Source organism: Salmo trutta, chromosome 18, assembly GCF_901001165.1.
Source record: "Salmo trutta chromosome 18, fSalTru1.1, whole genome shotgun sequence".
In the NCBI taxonomy this organism is placed as follows: domain Eukaryota; kingdom Metazoa; phylum Chordata; class Actinopteri; order Salmoniformes; family Salmonidae; genus Salmo; species Salmo trutta.
Window position 1 is genome coordinate 20,745,255 of NC_042974.1, and position 26,363 is coordinate 20,771,617.

At 40.8% G+C, this 26,363-nt stretch overlaps 1 protein-coding gene across 1 annotated transcript in view; it reads right to left on the reverse strand.

Annotated features, from left to right (window-relative positions):
• The window catches only part of oga (O-GlcNAcase), a 36,924-nt gene extending 11,446 nt beyond the window's left edge, over positions 1-25,478 (reverse strand). Inside the window, exons 1-13 of the mRNA XM_029697942.1 lie at positions 24,647-25,478; positions 16,054-16,105; positions 15,764-15,861; positions 15,239-15,369; positions 14,792-14,963; positions 14,597-14,695; positions 13,995-14,279; positions 12,909-13,067; positions 10,294-10,481; positions 9,778-10,032; positions 9,041-9,244; positions 5,271-5,445; positions 283-368 (exon numbers count right to left, since the gene is read on the reverse strand). Coding sequence (XP_029553802.1) covers positions 283-368; positions 5,271-5,445; positions 9,041-9,244; positions 9,778-10,032; positions 10,294-10,481; positions 12,909-13,067; positions 13,995-14,279; positions 14,597-14,695; positions 14,792-14,963; positions 15,239-15,369; positions 15,764-15,861; positions 16,054-16,105; positions 24,647-24,818 — 2,076 coding nt within the window. The 5' untranslated portion in view covers positions 24,819-25,478. The remainder of the gene's footprint in view (positions 1-282; positions 369-5,270; positions 5,446-9,040; positions 9,245-9,777; positions 10,033-10,293; positions 10,482-12,908; positions 13,068-13,994; positions 14,280-14,596; positions 14,696-14,791; positions 14,964-15,238; positions 15,370-15,763; positions 15,862-16,053; positions 16,106-24,646) is intronic.
• Between the last annotated feature and the right edge of the window lie 885 nt (positions 25,479-26,363).

The window sequence follows — 26,363 nt, forward strand, 5'->3', positions numbered from 1 at the left end:
CTTTTTTAGACTGATCAGACCATACCGGATGCTGGTTGGACCAATACCTTTAGAAATTCACAGGCATTCTCTGTCCAAGACATGGAGTTATTTATATAAGGATTCTGAGGTATACACCTTTTAAAGAGATTTAAACCTAGTAATAAGCCCACCTTTGACAGACCAAACACTTTCGCGTCTGCTGTGCGCAACAACCACTTTCTCTTCAACACAAAACTCTTATTTTCTTTACTAGCATTACATCACATTTATGATCTGTGAAGTCAGTGCATTGGTATATACCTGGAACTCTCCTGCTAGACCGCCCCTAAAGGCCCAAGGCTCTTGGTCTCCACTAAGGAACTGTGCAGTGGCCTGACTACGGCACCCTGTTAGGAGCACACAGCGGTGGATGGAAACAGCATTACCATGGGACCAAGAGATAGAACGGAACTTGCAGATAGGTGGTGGTGGGGGGGGGGGGGGGTGGGGGGGGGGGGGGTTCAAGGAGGGTCAGGTTATCATTATTTTCCAATAACTCTAAAGAAAAGAAAAAGCTTTTTTAAATAATACAATGTGTAGGAAATGGGTTTGGTTGGACTTGGGGCTCGAGCAACTAAAGCTTACTTTTGTGTGTCTCACTGGGAAGAATCATTGAGATTATAAAGCCTGAATCAATTAGACTCAAACAGTCGGATTCTGGTTCACTTGCAGTGAGAACTTCCAAGTCATTCATACTCTAACGAGCTTAACTGACCTTAGATCAGTGTATAGGGGGAACTCGTCCTACTGTGTAAGCTTCAGCTGCCGTCGCCCCACTGATCCCAGCACCTCATCTGAAGTCACATTCTCATCTAACCTGCCTCAGCACATGACCAGGGAGCAGGACTCAAACCAGGAAGAGCGAGATGCTTTGAATTTCTTTTCTTTTTTTAACTCAACATAGAGAGGACAGTTCTGTGCAGACACACAACTAAAAGGGGTGCAGTTTCAGTGCACCTCAAGAGCTCGCTTGACTATATAAATATATATGAGTGATTGCCATCATTGGTTGTTGTGCCTGTGCAGCACTTTGTTACAAAAGAAGTGCTATATAGAGTCAGATCATATTGCTACACAATACCACATCTGGTGATGAGGTCTCCTGTCATGTGTAGACACAGATGAAGCACGAGAAAATGACAGTAGAGTTAACGCTCCTGCTATAACATACAGTAACAACCTCACCCTGACTAGAACACTTCCTCTGACGAGGCTGGCTCCACTCACACAGATGCACCCACAGAGAGGAACTCACAGCTAGCTTTTAGCTGCTTGAGGAGTGAAGCGCCACCACACGCCATTTGTTGACATCAAATAAGTCACCGGAGACACGGCTCTCTATCTTAATAAAACTGTTATTTCACAGTTTTGTTCTGCTTGCCTCAGTGTGTCATGTTGAAATGTAAGTTGCTAGTCGCTTCGTGAAGGAACGACTAGTCACTTTCAAAGCATATTAAAGACTGAAAAATGTGGTGTATACTGTAGTTAGTACCCCCAAACTAGAGGATGGTAGAGACTAACAATCTGAAAGCCTGGTGTGAACCCCAGTGTGTAGGTGCACCCAGTGCCTGTCCAAGCCACATCTATGAAAAGGCCTACTGGTAAAAACATACATGTTAGAGAGAAACAAACGCTGTCAGAGAAAAAAAAGATTGAAATACGTTAACGCTTATCGCTCGCTACTACAACTCGCTGCGCAAAATGTGACTGTGACTTCATCCGGAGGGCAACTTTCCTTCCATCACCCAAATCAAATCTCTTAATCTGATATGAAAATCAATCAAAACAAAAAACAATTACAAAAGGTGACAAGGCCTGCAGTGAGCATACGTCGGCCACTGCGATCCAATAGCAGTAGAAACTGGTACTGAGGATTTGTCCATCTGCACACGGTGAAAGGAGAGAACAGTAGAAGATAGTCGTTAGTAAATGTGTCTCAGTAACACTCAGTAACAACACCAGGGAGGAGAAGGTAAGACTGACTGCCGGTTGCACAACTACAGACCAGTAAGGGGATGGATACATAGAATAGAGCTCTCTGATAGGGCCTTGAGGGCGGTTTAGTAATAAAAGAGAAGCTGTTGTCTACACAACAATAGATTGACCTGATGAGGGGAAAGCCTTTATGTTTCTTAATGTTCTGTTTAGCTAGGCCACAGCCAGTGCTGTTTAGAAAGACAGACCTCCACTAAATTATTCACAAAGACAGACAAAATGGTTCTCTACAGTCTAAAATGTTATACTGGTTTAGAATGCCGTTATAGCTATGATATAGCAGTGGTTCTGCCAGTGTGGGTTTGCTGCCTGTTGTTTACTGTATAGGTTAGAGTCTTCTGCTCTGGACAGAAACCTGTGAATGAAACATGGTTACTGTGTAACCTACAGGCCATGCTAGTGCTTCAGGATTGATCAAAACAGCTTTCTATGGCTGCAGACGACCTCTCACAGAAAAGTTCTTCTAACTGTATAATGGTGCACTTGGGATCCCTGACTGGTTGACTCATTATCAAAATACATGTTACATGTAATCGAGGTGTGTGTAAGATGGAGTGTTTTTAAATCCAAAGAGAATTGGCTCCGATACAGCTAGAAGAAACTATTCAGGAGAGGCCAGGCACTCGGAGCCAGCAATAACACTGGTACACAGAGCATGTGTTGAGAAAAGGCTCTGCACTGACCTTGCAGACCTCGGCAGTTACGGCATTAGTGAGGGCAGTTTATGAAATTAATAGTTTCAATACGGTAACATTTTGTACCGGTAATACATTGGCTCAAAGCATTCATTGTTATCTTTGTTCTTGCACCAGAATGGCCTTCCACAGTCAGTCACCTTGCTCGTTAGCACGCTAAAGGGGTGGGAGTGAACGCAGAAGCCTGTTACTTGACACACAGCAAGCAGCAGTACCCCATATCTGGACCTATCACCACTGATACTGACAATTCACTTAGTTGTGGTGGACCAATTTATGTAGGGGGGCCTAGCAGTGCAAGCGGCATTCAGTCAGTCGAAAAGTAAAATGAACAAATCAAAAAGTGCAATAAAAACAGAATCAAAACAACGATTGAAAAGCAATGTTGCAGATGTCTTTCTGGCACTGGTGGATATATAAACTAAGCCTAAGTTATCCTAATACTAGCCGTAAGAGCTGACAATAAGAGTGCTCTAAACTCACCTTGAACACAGGTGAAAGCCAAGAGAGGTGAAATATTGCGTTGCCAAGTCAAATATGCTTTATCCATCTGTTAAGCAGACTGGGCAGTGGGCCCTATAGTTCCAGTACCTGTGCAGATGATTAATATGTGCATGACTAAACTACCTAAGACTGGATGGCAGATGAAAAATCATACAGCTGCACTATCAATTTTAATCATGGAGAAACTGTAATATGGTCATAAGCATATCAGTAATGCTCATAAAGATGCTTACCTCAATGATATTCACCTTTGTGTATATTTTCAGCTTATCTAAAACTGGCCATGAGAATAGCTGCATTTTCATTGGATTAATAACTTCACCATGAAGCTTAAAGACGTGACATTTATTTTTTCATGCCTACAGGATATGCGTTTCATGTCCTACACTTACTAACTGTTCTGCTGCTCTGAGGAGTCGGAGTCATGCTGAATGCCCATACCATACGTACCTAGTTGGTCTGTGTATGAGTAGGGACGTCAAACATTCAGGCTGCTGCACGGACACTATGGAGGCTCTAGTCTAGAGCATTTTTAAACTCTCTAAATGGTTAAGTAAGTGAGAAACAGATGTCATTGTTGTAATAGTTTGTGAGTGGGCAACATATACTATCATCTTAAATTGACATGTTGAATGACTTAGTATTTTACATAAAAGTATTGTATATTGCGCTAATTTCCCTAACGTGGACAGTTTGTGTTACTACCTTACACAAGCTTGCATTGTCACCCTATAAAATTAAGTGGAATTACACATCCTTTTTACCCCAGATTGGTGATGTTAGTATAAAAAGTGTATAGTCATCACAATGACATAAGATTGATTGCTTAAAGCATATCAATATCTTAGGTTTTGTACCGTTGATTTTGTAACATGCTGGGTTGCGCAGGATTTACAACGCAGAGTTAATGGCATGGAACATTCGGGGCGGTCTCTCTATCAAAATCGCTGGCCACACACCAATACATGGATTTGACATTCAAACGATCACTTAAATAGAAGCCAACCACTGTCACTGTTGATGTTCTATGCCACGTTGTGATAATTTTACATTAACTAACAGAAAATGAAGTCTATCCCCTTTTCCATGATGGTAGCCTCCCGAAATCAACATCTAATATATAGATATAAGCCTTCTACAAGTTCTCATCTAACCAACCATGTATAGGTTATTAAGTTTCAGTGTGGCCTTTGAATAGAGTTAGTTTGAACAGCGCTACAGCCCAAACATTTACCCCCTGCTTTATTGATTTCAGCCTGATATCGATGGAAGTGAGTAACAAAAGTGTTGCGTACACTGACCGCGTTGGCGACCCACTTGAATCAAAATGCAACACTTCAAAATGCTGTCTTCTACAAATTGTCCTATAACCAGTGATGTACACATTATTCCCAGATTCAGTGTGGTTTCTTTGAGCTGTGTTAGTTCTCCCCTCTCTTACGCAATTGATTTCAACATGACATCAATATGAATGGTTGACAAATAAGTGTTGTGTTTCTCTTTCGGTGACCCACAAATCGAAATGCATCCCTCCAAAATGTAACTGACTGTCTTTTGCAGGTTGTTGTCTAACCAGTGATGTAAAAAAAATTCTCAGTTTCCATGTGTTTTTTTGTTGTTGTGTTTCAAAAGCATGTACATCATGGTTTCCTCGCTATATCAGTGATTTATTTACACTTGTCAAGACAACTATTTTTGGTGCATATGCAGTTTATAAGGGGCTTATATGATTACTATTGTTGTACATATATGTGTAGATTGAGAACAGAAACATAAAATGTTCTAAGTGTCAAACTGTTTCTGCATATTAGTTATTGATTTGGACACATTCAAATTGTTTTGACATTGGGCTATTTATGAAAATGTCTTGTCAACAGGAGGCAGCGTCAGCATTCATTTCCAATGGCATTGTACTTAATCAGGTAAAAACTGCTGAATGATTCCAAAAATGTGCCGCGATTGATTTATTTTGATGATATATCAGAAATCACCAAAACGGGTTTGCCCTGCCTAATATGAGTGTGGATGTGTGAGCGTGTGTGTGTCCGTGAGTACCTAGCCACTGGACAAAGGACTTGACCATGGAGGTGATGCTCTTGATGTCCCAGATGTAGGGGTAGAGGTCGTATAGGATGGTGCGGTTGGCTGAATTAGACAGCCTGGTGAACATCTGGATGACCGAACAACACATCTCCTCAAACTTCTCCGCCCGGGACTTCCACTCCGCGACCTGGGGGCAGACAACAGGGTGGTGTTCTTTAGGGCACCCTATCTCTTTAAACAGAATCTTAAATACAACCCCCCCCCCCCCTCTTCTATGCCTGTGATATGTGCTTGTCCCACCTAGCTAGCTAAGTCGCTCTGAATAAGAGCATCTGCTAAATGACTAAAATCCTTCTAGTCTCTCCCTGTTTCTGTCCATTTTCTTCTGTTTGGTGCTTAATGAACATGACCCAGTTGAGACTTGTTTAAAGAAAACATCTCCAACGGTACCATAGCCACTGATAGAACTCATCCACAGTCTTTTAAAAAAATTATGTTTTATTAACAAACAAGAAATAGTCACATGCAAACAAACTTTTTACATTGCCAGGAATCCTAAACAAACAAATCATATTCATTAATAATAGAACAAGTTTTAATTGCCTTCTTGTTTTTCATTTTATTTAGAGTAGTGCCATATTGTTTAATTCATTTATAAATTGAAAAAAATTTGATTTTGAATTAGACCATTTGCATTTGTGAATATGAAATGTGCCTAATATTATTTAAATATACAACATCTTTAATGTCAGAATTTCTCAAATCAAAACAATTAAATATTACAACTGGTCCTGTTTTCTTTGTAACAAAGTTCTATATGTCAATCCAAAACATACTATAAATACAGGTAAAAAAAACCAGATGAAAAATGGTTTCCTCCATTCCACAGAAATCACAATTAGTCAATATTCAGCTTGAATCTTTCCAAAACATGTTGTTTCACAGGATAAATTATATGTATAATTTTAAATTAAACTTCCTTTACCGTGTTACTGATACAATATTTTCCATGCATTCCTCCTTTGTATAAACACCATAAATATTTGACCAAAACAATCTTGCTGAGGGAAATGTAGTAACAAACAATATTCCTAATCTGTTTATTACTATTTCTCTTTTAGGATGTTAATATTGCCAATGAATATATTTTAATGTAAATCGATGTTAGTTACATCAACCAGAGGAATACAAAAATAAATAATAATAATCTTGGAATCGCATCAAAAACAATTGCATATTCTTTCAGGGTTATTGGAATTCTACAATTATCAAGAAATTCCCCATATGAGAGTAGATATCCATCCTCATTCAGTAAAATATTTTTGTTCTTAAACCAGTTACGGGAAAAAAAAGACTTATTTTTAAATAGTACATCTTTGTTGTTCCATAGAAAGTATCTGTGAGGGGGAAAATTATGTTTATATGTTAACATCCAAGCTAAAAGTGCCTGCTCATGGAATTTGGCCAATTCTAGAAGGATTTTATCAACATCAAAATTCTAAACCACCAAGAGTCAAATAAATACTTACGGAAGACATTCCAAATACTATTCTGGTTCTTAATATACTTCAGAATCCAATTTATTTTCTAAGTATTATTTAGAGTATTGAAATCTAAAACCTCAAGATATCCGTGTTCTTTGGATTACTGAGAATATCTTTCCATAGATAGTGAGGCTTGTTCCTCACAATAAAATGATAAATGGTGATAGGTCAAGTGATAACGAGACATAAACCGACCTGGATAACCATCAGCTTCGAACAATAAAACCTGACCATTTGAAATATCTCTCAGTAACTAGAGGTTCAATTTCTTATTTGTTTTCTCAAGAAAAACTCTACTATACAGGAAACTGCTTTGGAAACCCTATTCCTGTCTCGCAAAAATATGGTGGTATCATAGTTTAAATTCAATGCTGAAATACCTTGAAAATTCCCTTTGATATGAAAAGCCATAATTTGAGTAACCAATACAAATATAAATGCTAATTGGGTACCTCTGCCTAATGCCACGTCCAACATCAAATCTTTGAGATGTCCCGTGAGCTAATTTCACAGAGCTAATACAACCACTGCATAAAGTTGACAGCTTAAAAAAGTCAAACCCCCAAAAACATACTGCTATAAACTCAAGCTCAACAGTGTCAAAAGCTTTATAAAAATCTACAAACTTAAGAAAATGATCAAGGATGAGGTTATTATAGTCAATCATATCTAAGATCAACCTGATGTTATTACTAATGTGTCGACCATGCATAAAACCAGACGTAAATCTTCTTTCCACCTCTTAGCAAATACAAGGGCAAATAACTTTCGTTCATTATTCAACAGGCTAATGGGCCTCCAGTTGTCTATATAAAAGACAAGCCTTATTAGGTTTGGAAATCAAAGTAATTACATCTTGCTTTAAGGAAGCCGGTAACTCCCCTTTTTCTATTGATTCTTGGAACATAGTAAGAATGAAAGGAATCAATCAATCATTGAATGTTTTATATAACTTGCTTGTTAAACCATCACTTTCAGGGGATCTATAGTCCTTAAGGCTTTTAATATAATCTTTTATCTCAATTTCAGATAACTCGTCACAAAAATCCCTGAAATCATTATAAATCTTCTTAGCAGTGTTTGCTACAATGTCCCCCAAAAAAATCCATATTGGAAGCTGACTTTTGATTTGGACTATTTGTACACAGATTCTGATAAAATTGGGCAACATGCTGAGAGATTTGTTTTGGATTTTCATTTGATCATTCATTTACATCAGAAGTCATTCCGCCTGCCCTTTTTCCTAAATTAAAGAAATATTTTGTATTTCTCTCTTCCATCCATTTTTGTCTGGATCTTACAAATGCTCCCCGGGCCTTTTCCTCGTAGATACAGTCTAACTGCATTTGCATGGATGATAACTCCAGTAATTCCTGATTAGTTAGATCAGTTTTTTTTGTACAATCCATTATTCCCTTTATGATATATTATTTTTCTCTTGACACAAGCAATTTCTTTCCCCATCGTTTCCATTTGCTTATTTGAGCTGTTCTTGCCATAATATGGACTTGGTCTTTTACCAAATAGGGCCATCTTCTGTATAACACCCCTACCTTGTCACAACACAACTGATTGGTCCAAATGCATTAAGGAAAGAAATTCCACAAATTAACTTTTAACAAGGCACACCTGTTAATTGAAATGCATTCCAGGTGACTACCTCATTAAGCTGGTTGAGAGAATGACCAAGAGTGTGCAACGCTGTCATCAAGGCAAAGGGTGGCTACTTTGAAGAATCCCAAATATAAAACATATTTTGATTTGTTTAACACTTCTTTGGTTACTACATGATTCCATGTGTTATTTCATAGTTTTGTTGTAAAGAAAAAGCTTTGAATGTGTAGGTATCCAAACTTTGTTTTTGTTGCAACTTCAGCCTAAAATGAACAACTTTGTGAGAAACCTCTAAAATTGTTTCTTAGCTAGAAATTTTACAACCCATCATGCCGCCATCTTAAGCGACCCCTCATCCACAGCCTTGGAACTAAATATATCGACACAACAAAACGGTCATCTCTGTGAGTAAAGATTTTACACTATGTGTGCCACTGCATGGATACAGTTTCAGTATTTTAGACCCACCCCAAATGGCTGCATAAAGGTACTACACAAATACCATTTTGTACCGCAGTGGTGATCACCACCACACCTGAATATTTCATAGCTCTGAATATCAGAAAAACTTCTGACTAACAAGGCTAATTTAGGAATAATCTCCCTCCATCCCCTACCACCTACCTTCTCTGGTTCCTTGCCCTCGCAGTTGACGCTGACGGTGCTGCTATTGGCCCGTAGCCAGTTGAACTCCTTGAGCATGTGCAGGGCTTTGGGTCCGTATTCATAGGGCAGGTAGAAGAGCTCAGCTAGCAGGGTCAGGTCCTCCAGAGAGAGAGGCTCTGCCGTGTACAATGCCTTCTCATTGGGACCAGGCACAAAGACATCCTGAAAGACAAACGTTTTTTTTTTTTTTTTTTTAAACATAAGTCACTTAATTGCAAATCACTTTGGATAATCTGAGTCACGGACACACACACGTACGTACGTCACACACACCAGAACTGGGATCAAACATTATTTAAGATATATTCCGACACAAAGACATTTGAAAGTAAGTATTTGTATATTTTTGGTTTGAAAATACAAGTAGTTGAATATTGGAATGCATTTGGAAATACACTTGGAAAGTATCGGCGGGTATTTTAAAATTCACTTGTCTGTATTTGAGTATTTTAAAATACAAATATTTAAATAATCCCATGCATTTGAACCCAGGTCTGGTGTTTGAAATAATGTATTTGAAAATAGTTTCAAATACTAAGCTATTTGTAGGAATTGTTTTGAAAATACTGTCATACTTTCAATAGAAGTAGTTGATTAGGGCCATATTATTTGAAAATACACAGAACACAAGTATTTAATTAACAAATAATAAAACATGTATTTGAACCCAGTTCCGACACACACAAACGATTTACCTGTTTGAGCTGTTCGTCTGTCTGCATGGGGGCCATGTCAATGTCCTCCTCTGGAGACTTGGACTCAGGAACCAGGACTTCCCTGTCTGTGTCCATGGGCTTCAGATCCTCTGCCATCTTGTCTATAAGGACCAGGCTGATCTTGGTCTCAGTTGCAGCCTCTGCTACAGGGTCTGACTCTGGGTCCGTCTCATCTGGTTTCTCCAAAACCATCTCCATGGGCTCTTCGTCAGACTCCTTCTTCTCAACATCCACCTGAACAACATTAGAAAAGCTTAGAAAACGTTTAGGAAACAGGTTATTGCCTCACCATCTTGGTGAGCCCATGTAGAATTGTGTGTTTATTCTTGATCAGTTGTAATGAAATATTTTGTTTTGTTGTACTGTATGTAGACTGAGACTTGACACAACAGACACAAACCAGGGAAACCAACTTAAAACCATTGGATGTGCACTGCATACTGTATGTTCTACCCTATTTAATATAAAAATGATCTAAGTTAAATCAGTAACTACCTCCTCCAACTCTTGTTGTTGCAGTCTCTTGGCCATGGGGTGGTTGTTGGGGTCGGGGGCGCCTGTGGGGGTCATGATGGGCTGTTGGAACACTGTAGTGACTGTAGTAGCAGAGCAGAGGGAGGAGGCACCTAGTGATGACACGTCAATAGCTGAACTCTTAGCTCCGCTGTGGGGTACCTGGCGACCTGGAGAGGAGACAAGAACAGAGACATTGTCAACATGCTATACAAGAGGCTTTTATAACAAATATCAACATACTAGACAAAAATAGAACGGCTAGCTTTAATGCATGAGTGAAATAAGTGTTTCAAATCCAGTGCTGAATTTTTAGAGACATTTACCATTGTTATCTATCACACAGACAGGTGTTATTTAAAAATGTTAAGGTGGGGGCAGCATTCGGAATTTTGGATGAAAAGCGTGCACAAAGTAAACTGCCTGCTACTCAAGCCCAGAAGCTAGGATATGCATATAATTGGTAGATTTGGATAAAAAAACACTAAAGTTTCTAAAACTGTTCAAATTATGTCTGTGAGTATAACAGAACTTATTTGGCAGGTGAAACCCTAAGGACAAACCATCCAGGAAAAAAACAATTTTGAGGTGACTCAGTTTTCTATGGGAACCTAGATTTCTGTGGCACTTGGTTGCAGTTCCTATTGCTTCCACAAGATGTCAACAGTCTTTAGAAATTGGTCGATGTTTTTCTTTAGAGAAATTAAGAAGTATGGCTTTTCAGAACGAGGGTCCAGCCGAGTGGACTATACTGTTTTGATGCGCGCTCCAGGTCACGCGCTTCACATTGTTTTTATCCGGTATAGAACACAGTTTATCCCGTCTTAAATTTTATTGATTATTTACGTTTTAAAATACCTAATGTTGGATTAGGAAAGTTGTTTGAAATGTTTGGACAGCGTTTACAGGTAACTTATTAGATATTTTGTAGTCATACTGGCCGAGTTGGAACCGGTGTTTTTCTGAAGCAAACGCGCCAAATAAATGAACATTTTGGAGATTTAACAACGGAATTAAATCGAACAAAAGGACCATTTGTGATGTTTATGGGACATATTGGAGTGCCAACAGAAGAAGTTCTTCAAAGGTAAGGCATGAATTATATTGTTATTTCTGAGTTTTGTGTCGCGCCTGGCGGGTTGAAATGTGATTGTCATATGTTTGTTTGATGGGGTGCTGTCCTCAGATTATCTTATGGTTTGCTTTCGCCGTAAAGTCTTTTTGAAATCTGACATGGTGGCTAGATTCACAAGAAGTACAGCTTTAATTTGGTGTATTGCACTTGTGAATGGTTGAAAGGTAAATATTTGCAATAATTTTTTGGGAATTTCGCGCTCTGTAGTTTCACCGGATGTTGTCGAAACGTTCCGCTAGCGGAACCCCTATGCCAAACAGGTTTTAAGTGACAATGCCCGAGAAGCAGGTGTTCGGAGGATATATTGGCACGGGTGTTGTTAGGTCCAAGACGAAGTCGAGGGCTGGCAAACCGTTCCAATATATAATCCAAACACTGGCTTCAAGGGCATTATCACTTTTATACAACGGGTTACCAAAATATTTGAATAATGATTGATATTTTTTAATTAAAAACATTATTTTGATGCATTTATTCATACTATTTCATCCTTCCACAAGATATAGTCCCGACACAAATCTAGGGTTGCTACGCAAGCCAGCTGGTCGTTCGTTTTATTGGCTCTGTTGACAGAGATGCGACCCAGTCGTTCAGTCTTTTTGTTCTGCATCTATGGATGTGACCCAAATCGTTCGTTCTAAAATGTTCCATTGACATACTGGCTGGCAATGTTCTTATCCCTTCCTTGCTAGCCAGCCAACTAGAAAGCAACAATCTATCCGCAATATTAAAGCTGATCCATCCCCTAAAAACCAAAAAATAAAAATAAATAAATAAATAAATATATATATATAAGCTAGCCAACTACAGCTAACGTACAGTCATGTCAAACAGTGCAGCCAGAATAACAACAGTAGCTGCATTTGCATAAGCTGTTTTCTAGTGACATTTATTTGGATACATCCTGAACAATAAGATAATGAGGCACGATTTCACCTGGCATAGAAAATGGACTCTCATGTCAGGACACTGTTTGTTACTCAGAGGAGCTAGTAAACAACACAGCTAACACATCATCTTCAAACTGAAGCAGGAAAGACTGCAAACTAGCAGTCTACTTTGTATATATCCATACAAATAATACCAGCTGAGTCATGATTTCGACTGGCTGAGAAACGCTGCCTTCCTCTGTTTGTTCCCGACTCCTACACGTTCATTAATATGGGACAGTTGGAGATCGAATTTGAATATTGAAACAATGTTGCAAATGTCAGAGACAGACAGCAAGGTTTATACAAATCTCCGCTGTTGAAATCTAAATGTTAGTCTAAAAGAAATGTGAGATAATGTCTAGATGCTTTTTATAGGAGATAAAGTGTATAAATTGCCTGACTGGGCTGATGAGACAGTGGATTGCGCTGTCAGATGAAACAGAGTAAATATGCATTTTAACCAATCAGCATTCAGGATTAGACCCACCCGTTATATAAATGAGAGATGATAGGTAGGTGACGGTTCTTACTGTTGTACTGGTGAGGCACTACAAACTCCCCCAGCCACTCTGTGAGGGCCAGTTTCAGGGCCAGCTGAGGGCTGTACAACATGTCCGTCTCTAACTCCTCATCACTGCCCTCATTCTCCAGCTTGATCTGGATAGACACGGTACTGTCCTCTCCATCCGCTGAGAGGAGAATGGAGGAAGGAGAGAGAGGGGGGAAGGGAGGGAGAGAAGGAGGAAGAGAAGGGAGATAAATAAGATTAAGATGACTTTATTGGTAAATGTCACACAAAATATAACCGAAATTTGACTTCCACTTTTAACCCAACCCCTCGAAAGACACATACAGGTTTTGGAGAGGTGCGGGGGGCTGCCACACTGATAACCAAACAGATCACCATTACCAGGTGTAATGTACAGGCCTGTTTGAACACTGTGAAAGTGCCTCCTTCCCTTCCTCTATTGGAATAATCAATAATGTGATTGGATTTAATTGAAAGCCATGTAATCTGAATAGACACAATGCCGTCCTCTTTCGAGGATAGATATAATATTTTGTGTCATTCTTAAAAACCAAACAGACACGAGACTTTGGCAGCCATTTTGTGTACCTTGTGTGACGGTGAGTGACCCTACTCTACAAATACCAAAACATTCACTGGTCCTCCAAATAGACACGTGTCTCCAACACGATACCCTGAGGAATTCACACATGGATTAACAAGCATGCATAACACTGCTAAAGACCCTAAGCCTTTAAGACAGGGATGACTACAAGGGTTACAGTCCTGTCCTACTGCTCTTGGTTTCTATGTTGAACTTCATTAATTAATTATTGTCATTAATTGGAAATAACACTCTCAGATTCAGGACAACAATGAAAACCAACACGCAAAGCAGTCGTGAGGACCAAAGCTGTACATCCCTGCTTTAAGAATTTTGTATTTTTAGCTCAATCTGGCACATTACAGAACATAATGTCCCTAACGAATAATTCTAATAAAGCAAGTGAATAAATAAATAAATGTCCATCCCAGTCAGACGTACCCATGACGATGATATGTGTAATTTCATAGTACCCGAATCCGCCAGAAATCAAGTCAGACTTACTCATGGCGACATCCTTGCGCACTCCGTTCATGTTGGACTTGTACCAGGTGGCCAGGGTGTGGATGGCCACGAAGTTGGACTCGAACTCACAGTTGGGGTTGGTGAGAACCCCCTTGAGGCGGGGGATGAGCTCTGTGGAGCGCCCCTTGTACGGCCCCAGGAACAGACGCTTCTGGTCGTAGTCGTTGGCGTGGATATTGTCCCAGATTACCGGAGCTCTCTTCAGGATCTTAGATACCTCCTCTATGGACTCCACTGTAATGTCTTTGGATACCACCTTAGGACCTAGAAACATAATGTCACATAGATAGCTCAGTTGGTAGAGCATGGTGTTTGCAACGCCAGGGTTGTGGGTTCGATTCCCACGGGGTGCCAGTACGAAAAAATAAAAAAAGGTATGTCGCTCTGGATAAGAGCGTCTGCTAAATGACTAAAATGTAAATGTAAAATGTAGATGTAGGAGTCATGCAAGTTCTAAAGTATATTAAAAAAAATGTTGTTACAAGGTCCGTTACTGTGTTTTTATGTTATAATGGTAAGGTTAATTCCATCTAATGAGTGCCAAAACATGTGGGATATGAACTAGTTTGGATCTACTGTACCTGTCCACAGCACTTCAATACCAGGCAGCAGCTTCTCTCCCACTGTGTGCAGGTAGGGAGACTGGGCCACATTGGGGTAGCAGAACGTTCCACAGTACTCTGGTTTAGGGAGACAATGAAAAATATACATGAAATCTATATCTTCCTTCAACTTTGAATCCAGAACAAATTTCAGTAACAACACACGTGTGTTACCTGTGGGGCAGAAGAGGAAGGTCTCAGGCTCTCCCAGGTACTGAAAGATCTCGTTGGTGATGGACACCTGGGCATGGGCGAAGGAGCTGAACACTTCCTTGTCGGCGGGGCACATGTTGTGGTCTATGTCGTCAAACAGTAAGGCAAATGACTTGCAGCCAAAGTGAGTCACCTAACAGAGAGAATGAATAATGATATTTTATGTTAAGACCCCGGGAACACGAGTGAGTGCAGACCGTCAAGGATGTATTCCATCAAGGATGTCGATAAGACTATAGGCCTACATTCTTAACTATGGTGAAAGATTATGGTTATTAGCAAGACAGTACTCCTCTAACCCAATCCTAAAATCTCTATAAGCACATAAGGAGTTATTTTAGTGCGTCGTCTAAAAGGAAGAAGGAAAGATTGCATTTTTTCTTATTTTTTTTTAACAGTTTGTGTTACCTGGTCCAGTTTCCTCTTGAGTGTGGACACTTCTTTCTGGTTAGAGAAGGTGATGTCTAGGCCTGGGGAGATAGCATAGATGAACTCGGTCCCATACTCCTTTGCAGCACTGATCAGGGTCATCAGTTGTTCTATAAGAGAGAGATGCATTAGTTACAGATACTATTTCACATCAGCGTGAGACCCACTCACACACACTCAGTATTGATGCGAAATATATGAGGCATGGTTTGTTTATTACATCGCTGTATTGTAACTAATATTTCAAATATGTCCTGAAATGCTGAAGGGGCGCTCAGACATAGGAATGTAAAACAAATGCTATGAGTAGGTTCAAGGCGGCAACATAATTCCCTTTGAAAATGTTTCATGCTGACGCGTTTCAGAGCAAGCTTCTTTATCAAAGCAGAGCACTATTGCAACAAGCACAAGCAGCAACACCTGTGCACTTTTGTTTGTTTATTACATATTTGTCTGTATATGTGACAAGAATCCTTTCAACCCATGGCCATGAGACAACCTTACCTGCTTCTTCTACTGAGTACATCTCTCTCCAGAACATCCTGTGTTTGTAGTCATCTTTAGGTGCGTAGAGGTATGTGTTCAAGCCCCATTTCTGCTGTCTGAGGAACAACACATAGTGATTAACACAGGCTTTGTGTGACATGGTTTGTTTTGTTTATCACAGAACATATTGACTAAATTGATTTAAGCCATTTATAATTTGATGATATTGAAAACTTCAGTACATTCACCGATTCCATTATGATAGAGCACTATTCAACACCATATGCCAGCCTGCTGTATTATATTACCTCCTGAACAGCTCTTTCCTTTGTTCCATTGTCCATGGCCGGCCATAGAAGCCTGTTGCAAATAAAAGAAAGATTGTTATTTTAGCCCTTGTTCTACTTACCCAGAGGCTTGTGGATGCCTTCTGAATGTCTCAGCGTGCAGTATGAAGGAAGTTAGCTGAAGTTTCGCGAGCCAATGCTAACTAGCGAGCGCAATGACTGGATAAAAACGGTATCCACGAGTTCATCCTACTCAGGGTAAGTAGAAAAATGAAAAGACTTAAAATGAAAGAATCTCGCAGTATCCCTTTAACACACACAGCAAACATTCCAGGCCTGCAGACATCCACCCCTATCTATTCCACTGGCTGTGTACATTCAGCTGCCATGTGTGTGCCCTGAAGACTGTATGGGTGTTGCATTAGGCTCCTCCTTGATCAGTGTTCTCCACATATACTGTAGCAAGAGGCTGTTGTTTAGCAGTATTTTTTGTTACTTTGTAGTTAACATTTCATTGTGGTTTTTGGGAAAGCCTTTCCATCTACCAGAAGGTTTTCATTAGCATAATCACTGAAGGCTACACAAAGTGGTTGACGTGCACACTGCACACACAGACACGGGCATTCTCGATGCCTCTTCAGAAAGTTGCAGGAAATACAAATCACTGATGCATTCTGTTAATGTATTATGATGAAATTGGGCAAATTAATTAATTCTCAATACATTTAGTTGATTCCCTACTAAGGTCAATATTTTTTTATATTGTTGAATTCTGTTTTAATGCCAGGATTTCACGAGGGTCACAATTATCATATTTGGACCAGAATGAGGCTCTCCATTACTTATTGTTCCTGCAGTGATGATTCACCATCTTCCTCTGATGTTTTCATAATTTAAAATCGTCAGTTAAAAAATAACAAAAAAATATTTAAAACAAAAAATGTTTAAAAAATTAAACTCAGGATAAAGGCTTATTTTGGACAGATTTTGGCAAGTGAAACCTCTCGCTTCACCTCTTCCTCTCTGCAGCGTTTCCCTGTCATCGCTCGCTTTGTGACAGACATGCGCCTTTCCTATCAATAGATCGCTATATGTTTTTATTTATCCTTTAGTTGAGTCAGTTAAGAACAAATTATTAGTTTACAATGACGGCCTACCCCGGCCAAACCCTCCCCTTACCCGGACGACGCTGGGTCAATTGTGTGCCGCCCTAAGGTACTCCCCATCACGGCCGGGATCGAACCAGGGTCTGTAGTGACGCCTCAAGCACTGAGATGCAGTGCCTTAGACGCTGAGCCACTCAGGAGCCCTAAGATGCATATCGTTCATTCCAGTAGAAGAGGGCTCGATGGACTAGCGAATTTAAACTTAAATGAAAAGTAACCCTAGTTAATAAGAAGTGGAAAATGTATCCGGCTGAAAATGAGTCTAACTGGCTGATTGGCCGACACCCGGCGCTAATCACTGCCTTGATGCGATGCTCTTTGGGCTTGTTCGACATTCCTGCACTGTCGGCATCAGACTTCCGACTGACTGATCTACAAATCACCTTGCAACATAAATAACGACTCATTCTTTGTAGATCAGTCAGTATTCTTTGTAGATCAGTCAGTCACTCCTGATAAATCACGGTTTGGATGCTCTTGAACACGGCCATTGAAGGAGTTCTATTAACCTGAGCCGCGGTGCATCGGTCTATAGCCTGTGTCGTAAACAGGGAAAAAAAACGTGAGGAGCGCCCTGCTCAGTCATGTTGTCAATAAGGCAGCATGGTGCATTGTCCAGAAACATACAATTTACATTAAATATATATTGGGAACGCAAATCAACAGTGATCAAAAGCAACCACTTTGCATGTGAATACACATACCTACTCATTACTCCACGTGATTAATGTAGCCTGTGTCACTTTTGTTTTGAGCCGACATTGCCGCGGGCTTTAAACGGGGCACTTGTCTCACGCCCGGGAGGCAGCCCAGTTCCAAAACTAATGCAATCAATTTTCAACCAGAACAAAGTCCGCCCCCGGGGTAACACGGGCCAGGATCGAATACCCCTATTGTCGCTCCTTTTCTACCATAATAGCATGCCGGAGACCCAATCATAACCTGGTATTTCAATGCAACATATTCGTCCATCAACAATACGTAGTGTTGGGTTTTATTTCACTTATTAGATGTGATGCATTACCATTTACAGTAGATGTAGGCCTAAGTATGAACGGACTGTAATGCACTAAGAGGTTTATATTGTATTAACAGATTGAGCAACATATAGACATGACTAACGGGAGGGGCTGGTAGAAAGGAAGATAGCTGTAGCATAAAAACAGGCACTGTCCTTGAGTGTCTGACTCTCGGTTACACACACAAAGATAAGCTAGAAGACAACTATGCTTGGCCACAAAGATGCGTCTAGAGGCTGGGACCAGCCTGCACGCCAACGAGAGGCTGGAGTAAGTCTAAACCACACCCAAGCCTCTACTATGACAGGCCCTCAGGGAGAGGGAACTACGTCTGTCAAGAAGTATTTAAGGAAGAATTTATGATGTCATTTCAGTTCACTGTTTTGCCCTGCGAGGTGTTACAGGGAGCCCGTATATACGAACCACCTATTTACCCTTCAAGTGTTTGCATTAATTAAAGTACAAAGAAATCAGAAGTTACTATGTGCTGAATATTTTGTTCCGATACCAGATTCGAATTGACGCAACCTAACAGTAGCTAGGGTCCTACATCAAGCTTCTTCAAAGCCATTACAAAGCTGGGCATGGTTTCCTGATAGCGATGGAACTTAGGCTAACAAGTGTTTTCACGATGCATCTTTCCTACAACGAACGAAGATGTAACATACGTTTCCCAAAACACCAAGCAGAGAAAACGTTCGCTAAGTGAGCCGTTGAGGCATGTGCCGACACTGATAGCATCAAAAGAAAGGCAACGCTACTCTTGGATCAGCTTTCTCCATTAAAATCTTTTAATTGTCCCACAATACTGACGACAGATCAATTTCTAGAAAGATATCGGCATTCGCTAGGTTTGCATCCAATTGGCGAAAGATGTTAATGCAAATATTCTCATTTTCATGAATAAAATTTGCATTTTCCCCACCAGAGATTCCATCAAATTAACTTCCGAGTCGTAGCAGGAGCAACACACGACGTGGCCCCGGACGACTCCATATTTATTTCGATATGATGGTTATTATGTTAATATTTGCGCATTTCTCGTATAATGAATTTTACCGACACAAAAAGATCATCCTGTCTAGCGTATTTATTAGTTTTGTCGAGATTTGGAAAGTTTGTTGAAAAATGTGCTGTTTCCATGAGGCCTGCCATTTTTTTATCCAGTTATCAGACTAGTCATATTTTTTTATCCGACATGTAACGTTACTTTACACGCATAAAAAGGTTGGATGGAAACCTGGTTAGTGGCTGCAAATATTAGGCTGCTTATTATAATGCTTACCCTATAATAATGCACTAAATCAAGATTTGCCACATTGTGCAAATGTAAGGCTACACATCATTAAATATATTGAGACAAATTACAGACAGTAGCATACAAGTAAAAAAATAGAACTCAATTGATTTAACGTTACATTTTATTTCAATATGTTTGAAATAGCCTACAGTAAGCTTGAGGCCTATTTGAATGCAGCAGTCTAGGTTTTCATTTGAAGCATATTTTTATACATCACTCGTTTGTATCGATTAAAAGACATTGGCAACTTTGAATGTAGTCAACTTCATTTAGAAGTTATTAGGTGGTGGGCGGTAGCAAGCTAGCTGCTTTAGTGTTCGAGATGATTGATCTCTTGTTGAGGTAGCAAGTTTTTACATTTATTTCTTCTGAGTACATTTCTGTTTGTTGGCAATGTCAATTCTTACAACACAAAAAAATCTAAATACTTACTTTTATGCTCGCAAGGTAACGCCGGCGAGTACTAAACTGTAAACCAATCAAAAGTCGTGGTACTCTCTCTGCTGGTCACGTCTGCCAATCACGTTATCCTTATCTGAGGTAGTAGATAATTAACTAACGTTATTTAGTTTAAAAAATGTGATACAGTCAATGCAACCTGTAAAAAGACTCCCAATTTAGAACACAGGAAACTTAGTAATGTAAATATAAGGCACTGCATCTCAGTGCTAGAGGCGTCACTTCAGACTCTGGTTCGATTCCAGGCTGTATCACAACCGGCCGTGATTGGGAGTCCCATAGGGCGGCGCACAATTGGCCCAGCGGCGTTCGGGTTAGGGTTTGGCCGTGGTAGGCTGTCATTGGAAATTAGAATGTGTTCTTAACTGACTTAGCTAATTAAATCTAATCAAATTTGATTAGATGTTCATGAGTCTTATGGGTGGTTCAATAAAAATACCTTGCTAATTAGTTAGGTAGTTATAACAAGTAGATCTGTTTCTAACTACCAGGCGCAGACAGCTTTATCACTTGCTAGCGTGTCATTCTGGGACAAGGAGCAGTTTAGCTATCAGTTTATTCCAAGTAATAATTTTATACTACAAAAATCTATAGGACAAGTAGTGTCAATCATCAAGGACCCACTAATTTCATTCATGCTGACAAATAAGAAATGGCAAATTTTCCCTGCCAATAGTTGGAGTAGGATGATTGCGTAGCACCCTGCCTCAGCATGTTCATTTTCCTACATTCCTTTGCTGTGATTTATTTTATTCATTCGTCTCTCATGTGTCTCACATAATTTATTTAGCTCTCCAGTGTCCTGCTCCCATGGAACTACCAAGTGCCATTCACCAAGCATGGGCTGATTCACTCACCTGTGAGAACAATCCTACTGCAGTTTGAACTATCCCTGCAGTCAATATTCAGACATTAAGACCACATATGCATTTGCCTGTTGTCTCATCTTCTTGGATTTTTTCCTGACACAGTCTAGTGCATTTTAGAGTTGGAGAACACCAACTACAGATACATATGCTTGTTTGAGCATCTCAAAGACTAAATTCAAATGTAGAGCCAGTGTAACAGGTGACAAACATTATTTTACTATTGTAACAAAGTGGGGAGAATTATATTGTCCCCGTCATGAGTCCAGGCTTTAGCCATAGATGGTAGAGTTCTCGTCTCTGGACTACACAAGCTTTAGATTGCATTCTGCTGATGCACTTGTCTCTCTACAATCGGTCAGCTACATTGGTGACCAGGGTGGGATCCTTTTGATACGCTTATGATGCCTGGGCACACAAATGCTCCTAGAGAGACGGGGGAATACTGTTCAACAGTCGTGGCCAAAAGTTTTGAGAATGTCAAAATTAATTTGTCAAAGTCTGCTGCCTCAGTTTGTATGATGGCAATTTGCATATTCTCCAGAATGTTATGAAGAGTGATCAGATGAACTGCAATTAATTGCAAAGTCCCTCTTTGCCATGCAAATGAACTAAATCCCCCAAAAACATTTCCACTGCATTTCATCCCTGCCACAAAAGGACCAGCTGACATGTCTGTGATTCTCTCGTTAACACAGGTGTGAGTTGACGAGGACAAGGCTGGAGATCACTCTGTCATGCTGATTAAGTTCAAATAACAGACTGGAAGCTTCAAAAAGGAGGGTGGTGCTTGGAATCATTGTTCTTCCTCTGTCAATCATGGTTACCTGCAAAGAAACACGTGCCGTCGTCATTCCTTTGCACAAAAAGAGCTTCACAGGCAAGGATATTACTGCCAGTATGATTGCACCTAAATCAACCTTTTATCGGATCATCAAGAACTTCACGGAGAGCGGTTAAATTGTTGTGAAGAAGGCTTCAGGGCGCCCAAGAAAGTCCAGCAAGCACCAGGACTGTCTCCTAAAGTTGATTCAGCTGCGGGATTGGGGAGGATGGCCTGGTGTCAAGAAGGGCAGCAAAGATGCCACTTCTCTCCAGGAAAAACATCAAGGACAGACTGATATTCTGCAAATGGTAGAGGGATTGGACTGCTGAGGAGTGGGGTAAAGTCATTTTCTCTGATGAATCCCCTTTCTGATTGTTTGGGGCATCTGGAAAAAAGCTTGTCTGGAGAAGACAAGGTGAGCGCTACCATCAGTCCTGTGTCATGCCAACAGTAAAGCATCCTGAGACCATTCATGTGTGGGGTTGCTTCTCAGCCATGGGAGTGGGCTCACTCACAATTTTGCCTAAGAACACAGCCATGAATAAAGAATGGTACCAACACATCCTCCAAGAGCAACTTCTCCCAACCATCCATGAACAGTTTGGTGACGAACAATGCCTTTTCCAGCATGATGGAGCACCTTGCCATAAGGCAAATGTGATAACTAAGTGGCTCGGGGAACAAAGCATCAATATTTTGGGTCCACGGCCAGGAAACTCCCCTGACCTTAATCCCATTGAGAACTTGTGTTCAATCCTCAAGAGGCAGGTGGACAAACAAAAACCCACAAATTCTGACAAACTCCAAGCATTGATTATGCAAGAATGGGCTTCCATCAGTCAGGATGTGGCCCAGAAGTTAATTGACAGCATGCCAGGGCGGATTGCAGAGGTCTTGAAAAAGAAGGGTCAACACTGCAAATATTGACTCTTTGCATCAACGTCAGGTAATTGTCAATAAAAGCCTGACAGTTATGAAATGCTTGTAATTATACTTCAGTATTCCATAGTAACATATGACAAAAAAATCTAAAGACACTGAAGCAGCAAACTTTGAGAAAATTAATATTTGTGTCATTCTCAATGATTCAGATGACCATCCTACCCATGCTAAATTACGGAGACATAATTTATAGATGCGGATAAGGGTGCTCTCGAGCGGCTAGATGTTCTTTACCATTCGGCCATCAGATTTGCCACCAAATCAGACACATCAGTGCACTCTATACTCCTCTGTAAACTGGCCATCTCTGTATACCCGTCGCAAGACCCACTGGTTTATGCTTATTTATAAAACCCTCTAAGGCCTCACTCCCCCCTATCTGACATATCTACCGCAGCGCTCATCCTCCACATACAACACCTGTTCTGCCAGTCACATTCTGTTAAATGTCCCCAAAGCACACATCCATGGGTCGCTCCTCTTTTCAGATCGCTGCAGCTAGCGACTGGAACGAGCTGCAACAAACACTCAAACTGGACAGTTATCTCACTCTCTTCATTCAAAGACTCAATCATGGACACTCTTACTGACAGTTGTGGCTGCTTTGTGTGATGCATTGTTGTCTCTACCTTCTTGACCTTTGTGCTGTTGACTGTGCCCAATCATGTTTGTCTCATGTTTTGTGCTGCTACCATGTTGTGTTGCTACCATGTTGTTGTTATGTTGCGTTTCTACCATGCTGTGTTGTCATGTGTTGCTGCCTTGCTATATTGTGGTCTTAAGTCTCTCTTTATGTAGTGTTGTGATGTGTGTTTTGGCCTATAATTATATTGTATTTAAGTATCCCGGGCCCCCGTCCCCGCAGGAGGCCCTTTGCCTTTTGGTAGGCCGTCATTGTAAATAAGAATTTGTTCTTAACTGACTTGCCTAGTTAAATAAAAAATAATAATTAAAAAAAGCAGTAAATAACAATAGCGGGGATATATACAGGGGGTACCGGTACAGAGTCAATGTGCAGGGGCACCGGTGTCGAGGCAATTGAGGTAATATGTACATGTAGGTAGAATTATTAAAGTGACTCAGGTCTACAGCTTCTTAGGAGAAGGGTGCAATTGCGGCTTGCAATTCGTGGCGTTCCTGCATCTGCAGGACACACTCTATACTTCTCTATCGGTACATTTTGATGCTAGGACAGGCGGGAGTGCTACAGTACAGTAGGTGGCGTTAATGCACAATCCCGTTGTATGCCAGCCGCTGATAAACCACTCAGAAGAAGGGGTGGGGTGACAACAGTAACTAGGTAGCCATACACCGGTAGACCGTGTCCTTCATCCTGGTGACACCCCAGCCTCCCGCCTGCTGTGCTAGCAGGAGGAGAGAGGCGACCGGTAGACAGTGTCCTTTTGCCCCCGCCTGTCAGGCAGTGTTTTCCCACTGTTCTGTTAACGGCACTGAGTGCAAGTGTTCGGCAGGCGCGAGTGAAGAACACTGTCTCCCGCTAGCAAACAAGGAGGACTCCGGGAGACCAAAAAATTAAGATAATACATTCAATGGGATGCTCGAGGGGGGGGGTGTTCACAAATCCCATTGCATGTGGAATGCCCACATGTAGGAACGCCCCGAATTGCGGGCTGCAGTTGCACACAAGATCGCTTCTTATAGACTTGCTTTTAATGAGAACGACAGATCTATAAATCACATTTCTATGTGAATTTGGTCAGGTGGCCCAAGCAGCTACATATTGCAGCTTTAAGATGCTCCTACTAAGTTTTCTAATGATAGCCTTATGATGCTTTTGGGAAAGCAGACCGTGATCGATTTAAAGATAATTACATCCCATAATTCGTCTGAATGGGTCATCGACCTTGAGCAGTTGTTAATAGTACAATGGAGTATTAATAAGTGTCCTGCATAATCACAATTATTCTGGCATTCGACTAGTATGAAAATCTTGTATGCATCAAAATAATAACACGAAAATTACTAGCTATACCAAATCAATGTGATTTTTGTTCAATATAATATGTTCTACTCACCCTCCACGACCCCACTGATGAATTTCCTGCGGCCCGATAGTTCCACCCCGATGCTTCTCGGTTCTTCCACTGAGCCAGGGGCTTCTGAACCAGCCTCAGACGGCCCCGAGCTTGGGCTTGCCTCAACCTCCACTTGAGACGTCCCCACCACCGCCTTACCTTTCTGAACCATTTCTATAGACTGTCTGTTGTCGTAGCTAGCAACAGACAGGGTTTAGGGGAAAAAACGTGCTTGAACGAGGGGAGTCTGACCCGAAACTCCGACAATAGGAGGTTAGCAGGCCATCCGGACGACTTGAAAGGAGAGGGGAAATGAACCGTGTAACGTTAGTTTACTGACAATCCCCGGCGTTGTTCACAGGCCGCAGTGTGAAAAAATATTGCTCGACTTGTCTGTCCAAATTAGATTCTTGCAAACTATTTTCTAGTAAAACGAAACGACAGCTACTAGCTTCAGTTAGTTGCCAATCTGTAAAAAAATTAAGAAAAAGTCTAGCTAATGTAACGTTGCTGACTATCGTCGTGTACCGCTGTGCTAAAATACTTCATTCAGAATAATATTCGTTGACATATTCGTGTGCTAAAATAATACAATTACGAGTAATCAATGAACGTTATGATTTTTTCCCCGTTGAATATATATTCGTCTTCTAGATTTTCCCTGGTTTCGCAGCTTCTTCCTGTTTACACCGATTGCGCATGCTCAGAAGACTGGATCAAACCAGTCACAACCGGACTTTTGTGGCAAAACACAATTCCATAACCAAGATAGTAGAGTTCCACAACCAAGATGGTGGACATCTTCTTTGGGTTTAGGTTGGCGGTTCGCATCCAACTTTTGGGTGCGTACACTGCCACCTACTGTACTGGAGTGTGAGGCCAGTCACAGCCAACCTACATTAACGTCCAGTAATACAAAATTGGGGAAAAGGAAAATTACCCTGCCAACAATTAGCCCACACAAAACAGTGAAAAACACCACCACATTCTACTATTTACCCCCATCTAATCCTACTCCAAGCCAACGGTCTGGGAGGACAGAGCACTACCACTCAACACCCCCTGCAAATCTTCTGCAGTAAAATCTCTCAATCCCGACTACTTCAATGCAGCTGCTGCCAACCTCACCCTGTACCCATCTTTCTCTACCACTCTCTTCACTGCATCAGGATACAACACTTTCTGCTCTACTCTAACCCTGGCAACCTCAACCTGCTTTTCTCTCACTGGACACCTCCGATCTCCAGTCCCATGGGCATTGGAGTCACCAGACCCGGGCTTTCAGGGCTTTAGCTCTGACTGATTTTGTCTCAGCCCCGACTCTTTTGCTCTGCTGGCATGGTGTAAAACAAACTAGGCTACACTGCAATGAACACTCCAATCATGTGCCCTGGCCTGCCCTACCCTTTTAGTGCTGCCTAAAACCATAATGTCTGTGTACGGTGGCACTTTAAGAGGAGGAGTCAAAGTGGTTTTTCAAAGTCATTTTTGATTCATCCTAAGAAATTATATTTTGGCAGGCACAAAGTTGAGGAGAACAAGATAAACTTTTTTTGGCTGATTTCTTTTGATTTTCCCATGATGTCAAGCAGAGGCACTGAATTTGAAGGTAGGCCTTGAAATACATCCACAGGTACAACTCCAATTAACTCAAATGATGTCAATTAGCCTATCAGAAGCTTCTAAAGCCATGACATAATTTTCTGTAATTTTTCAA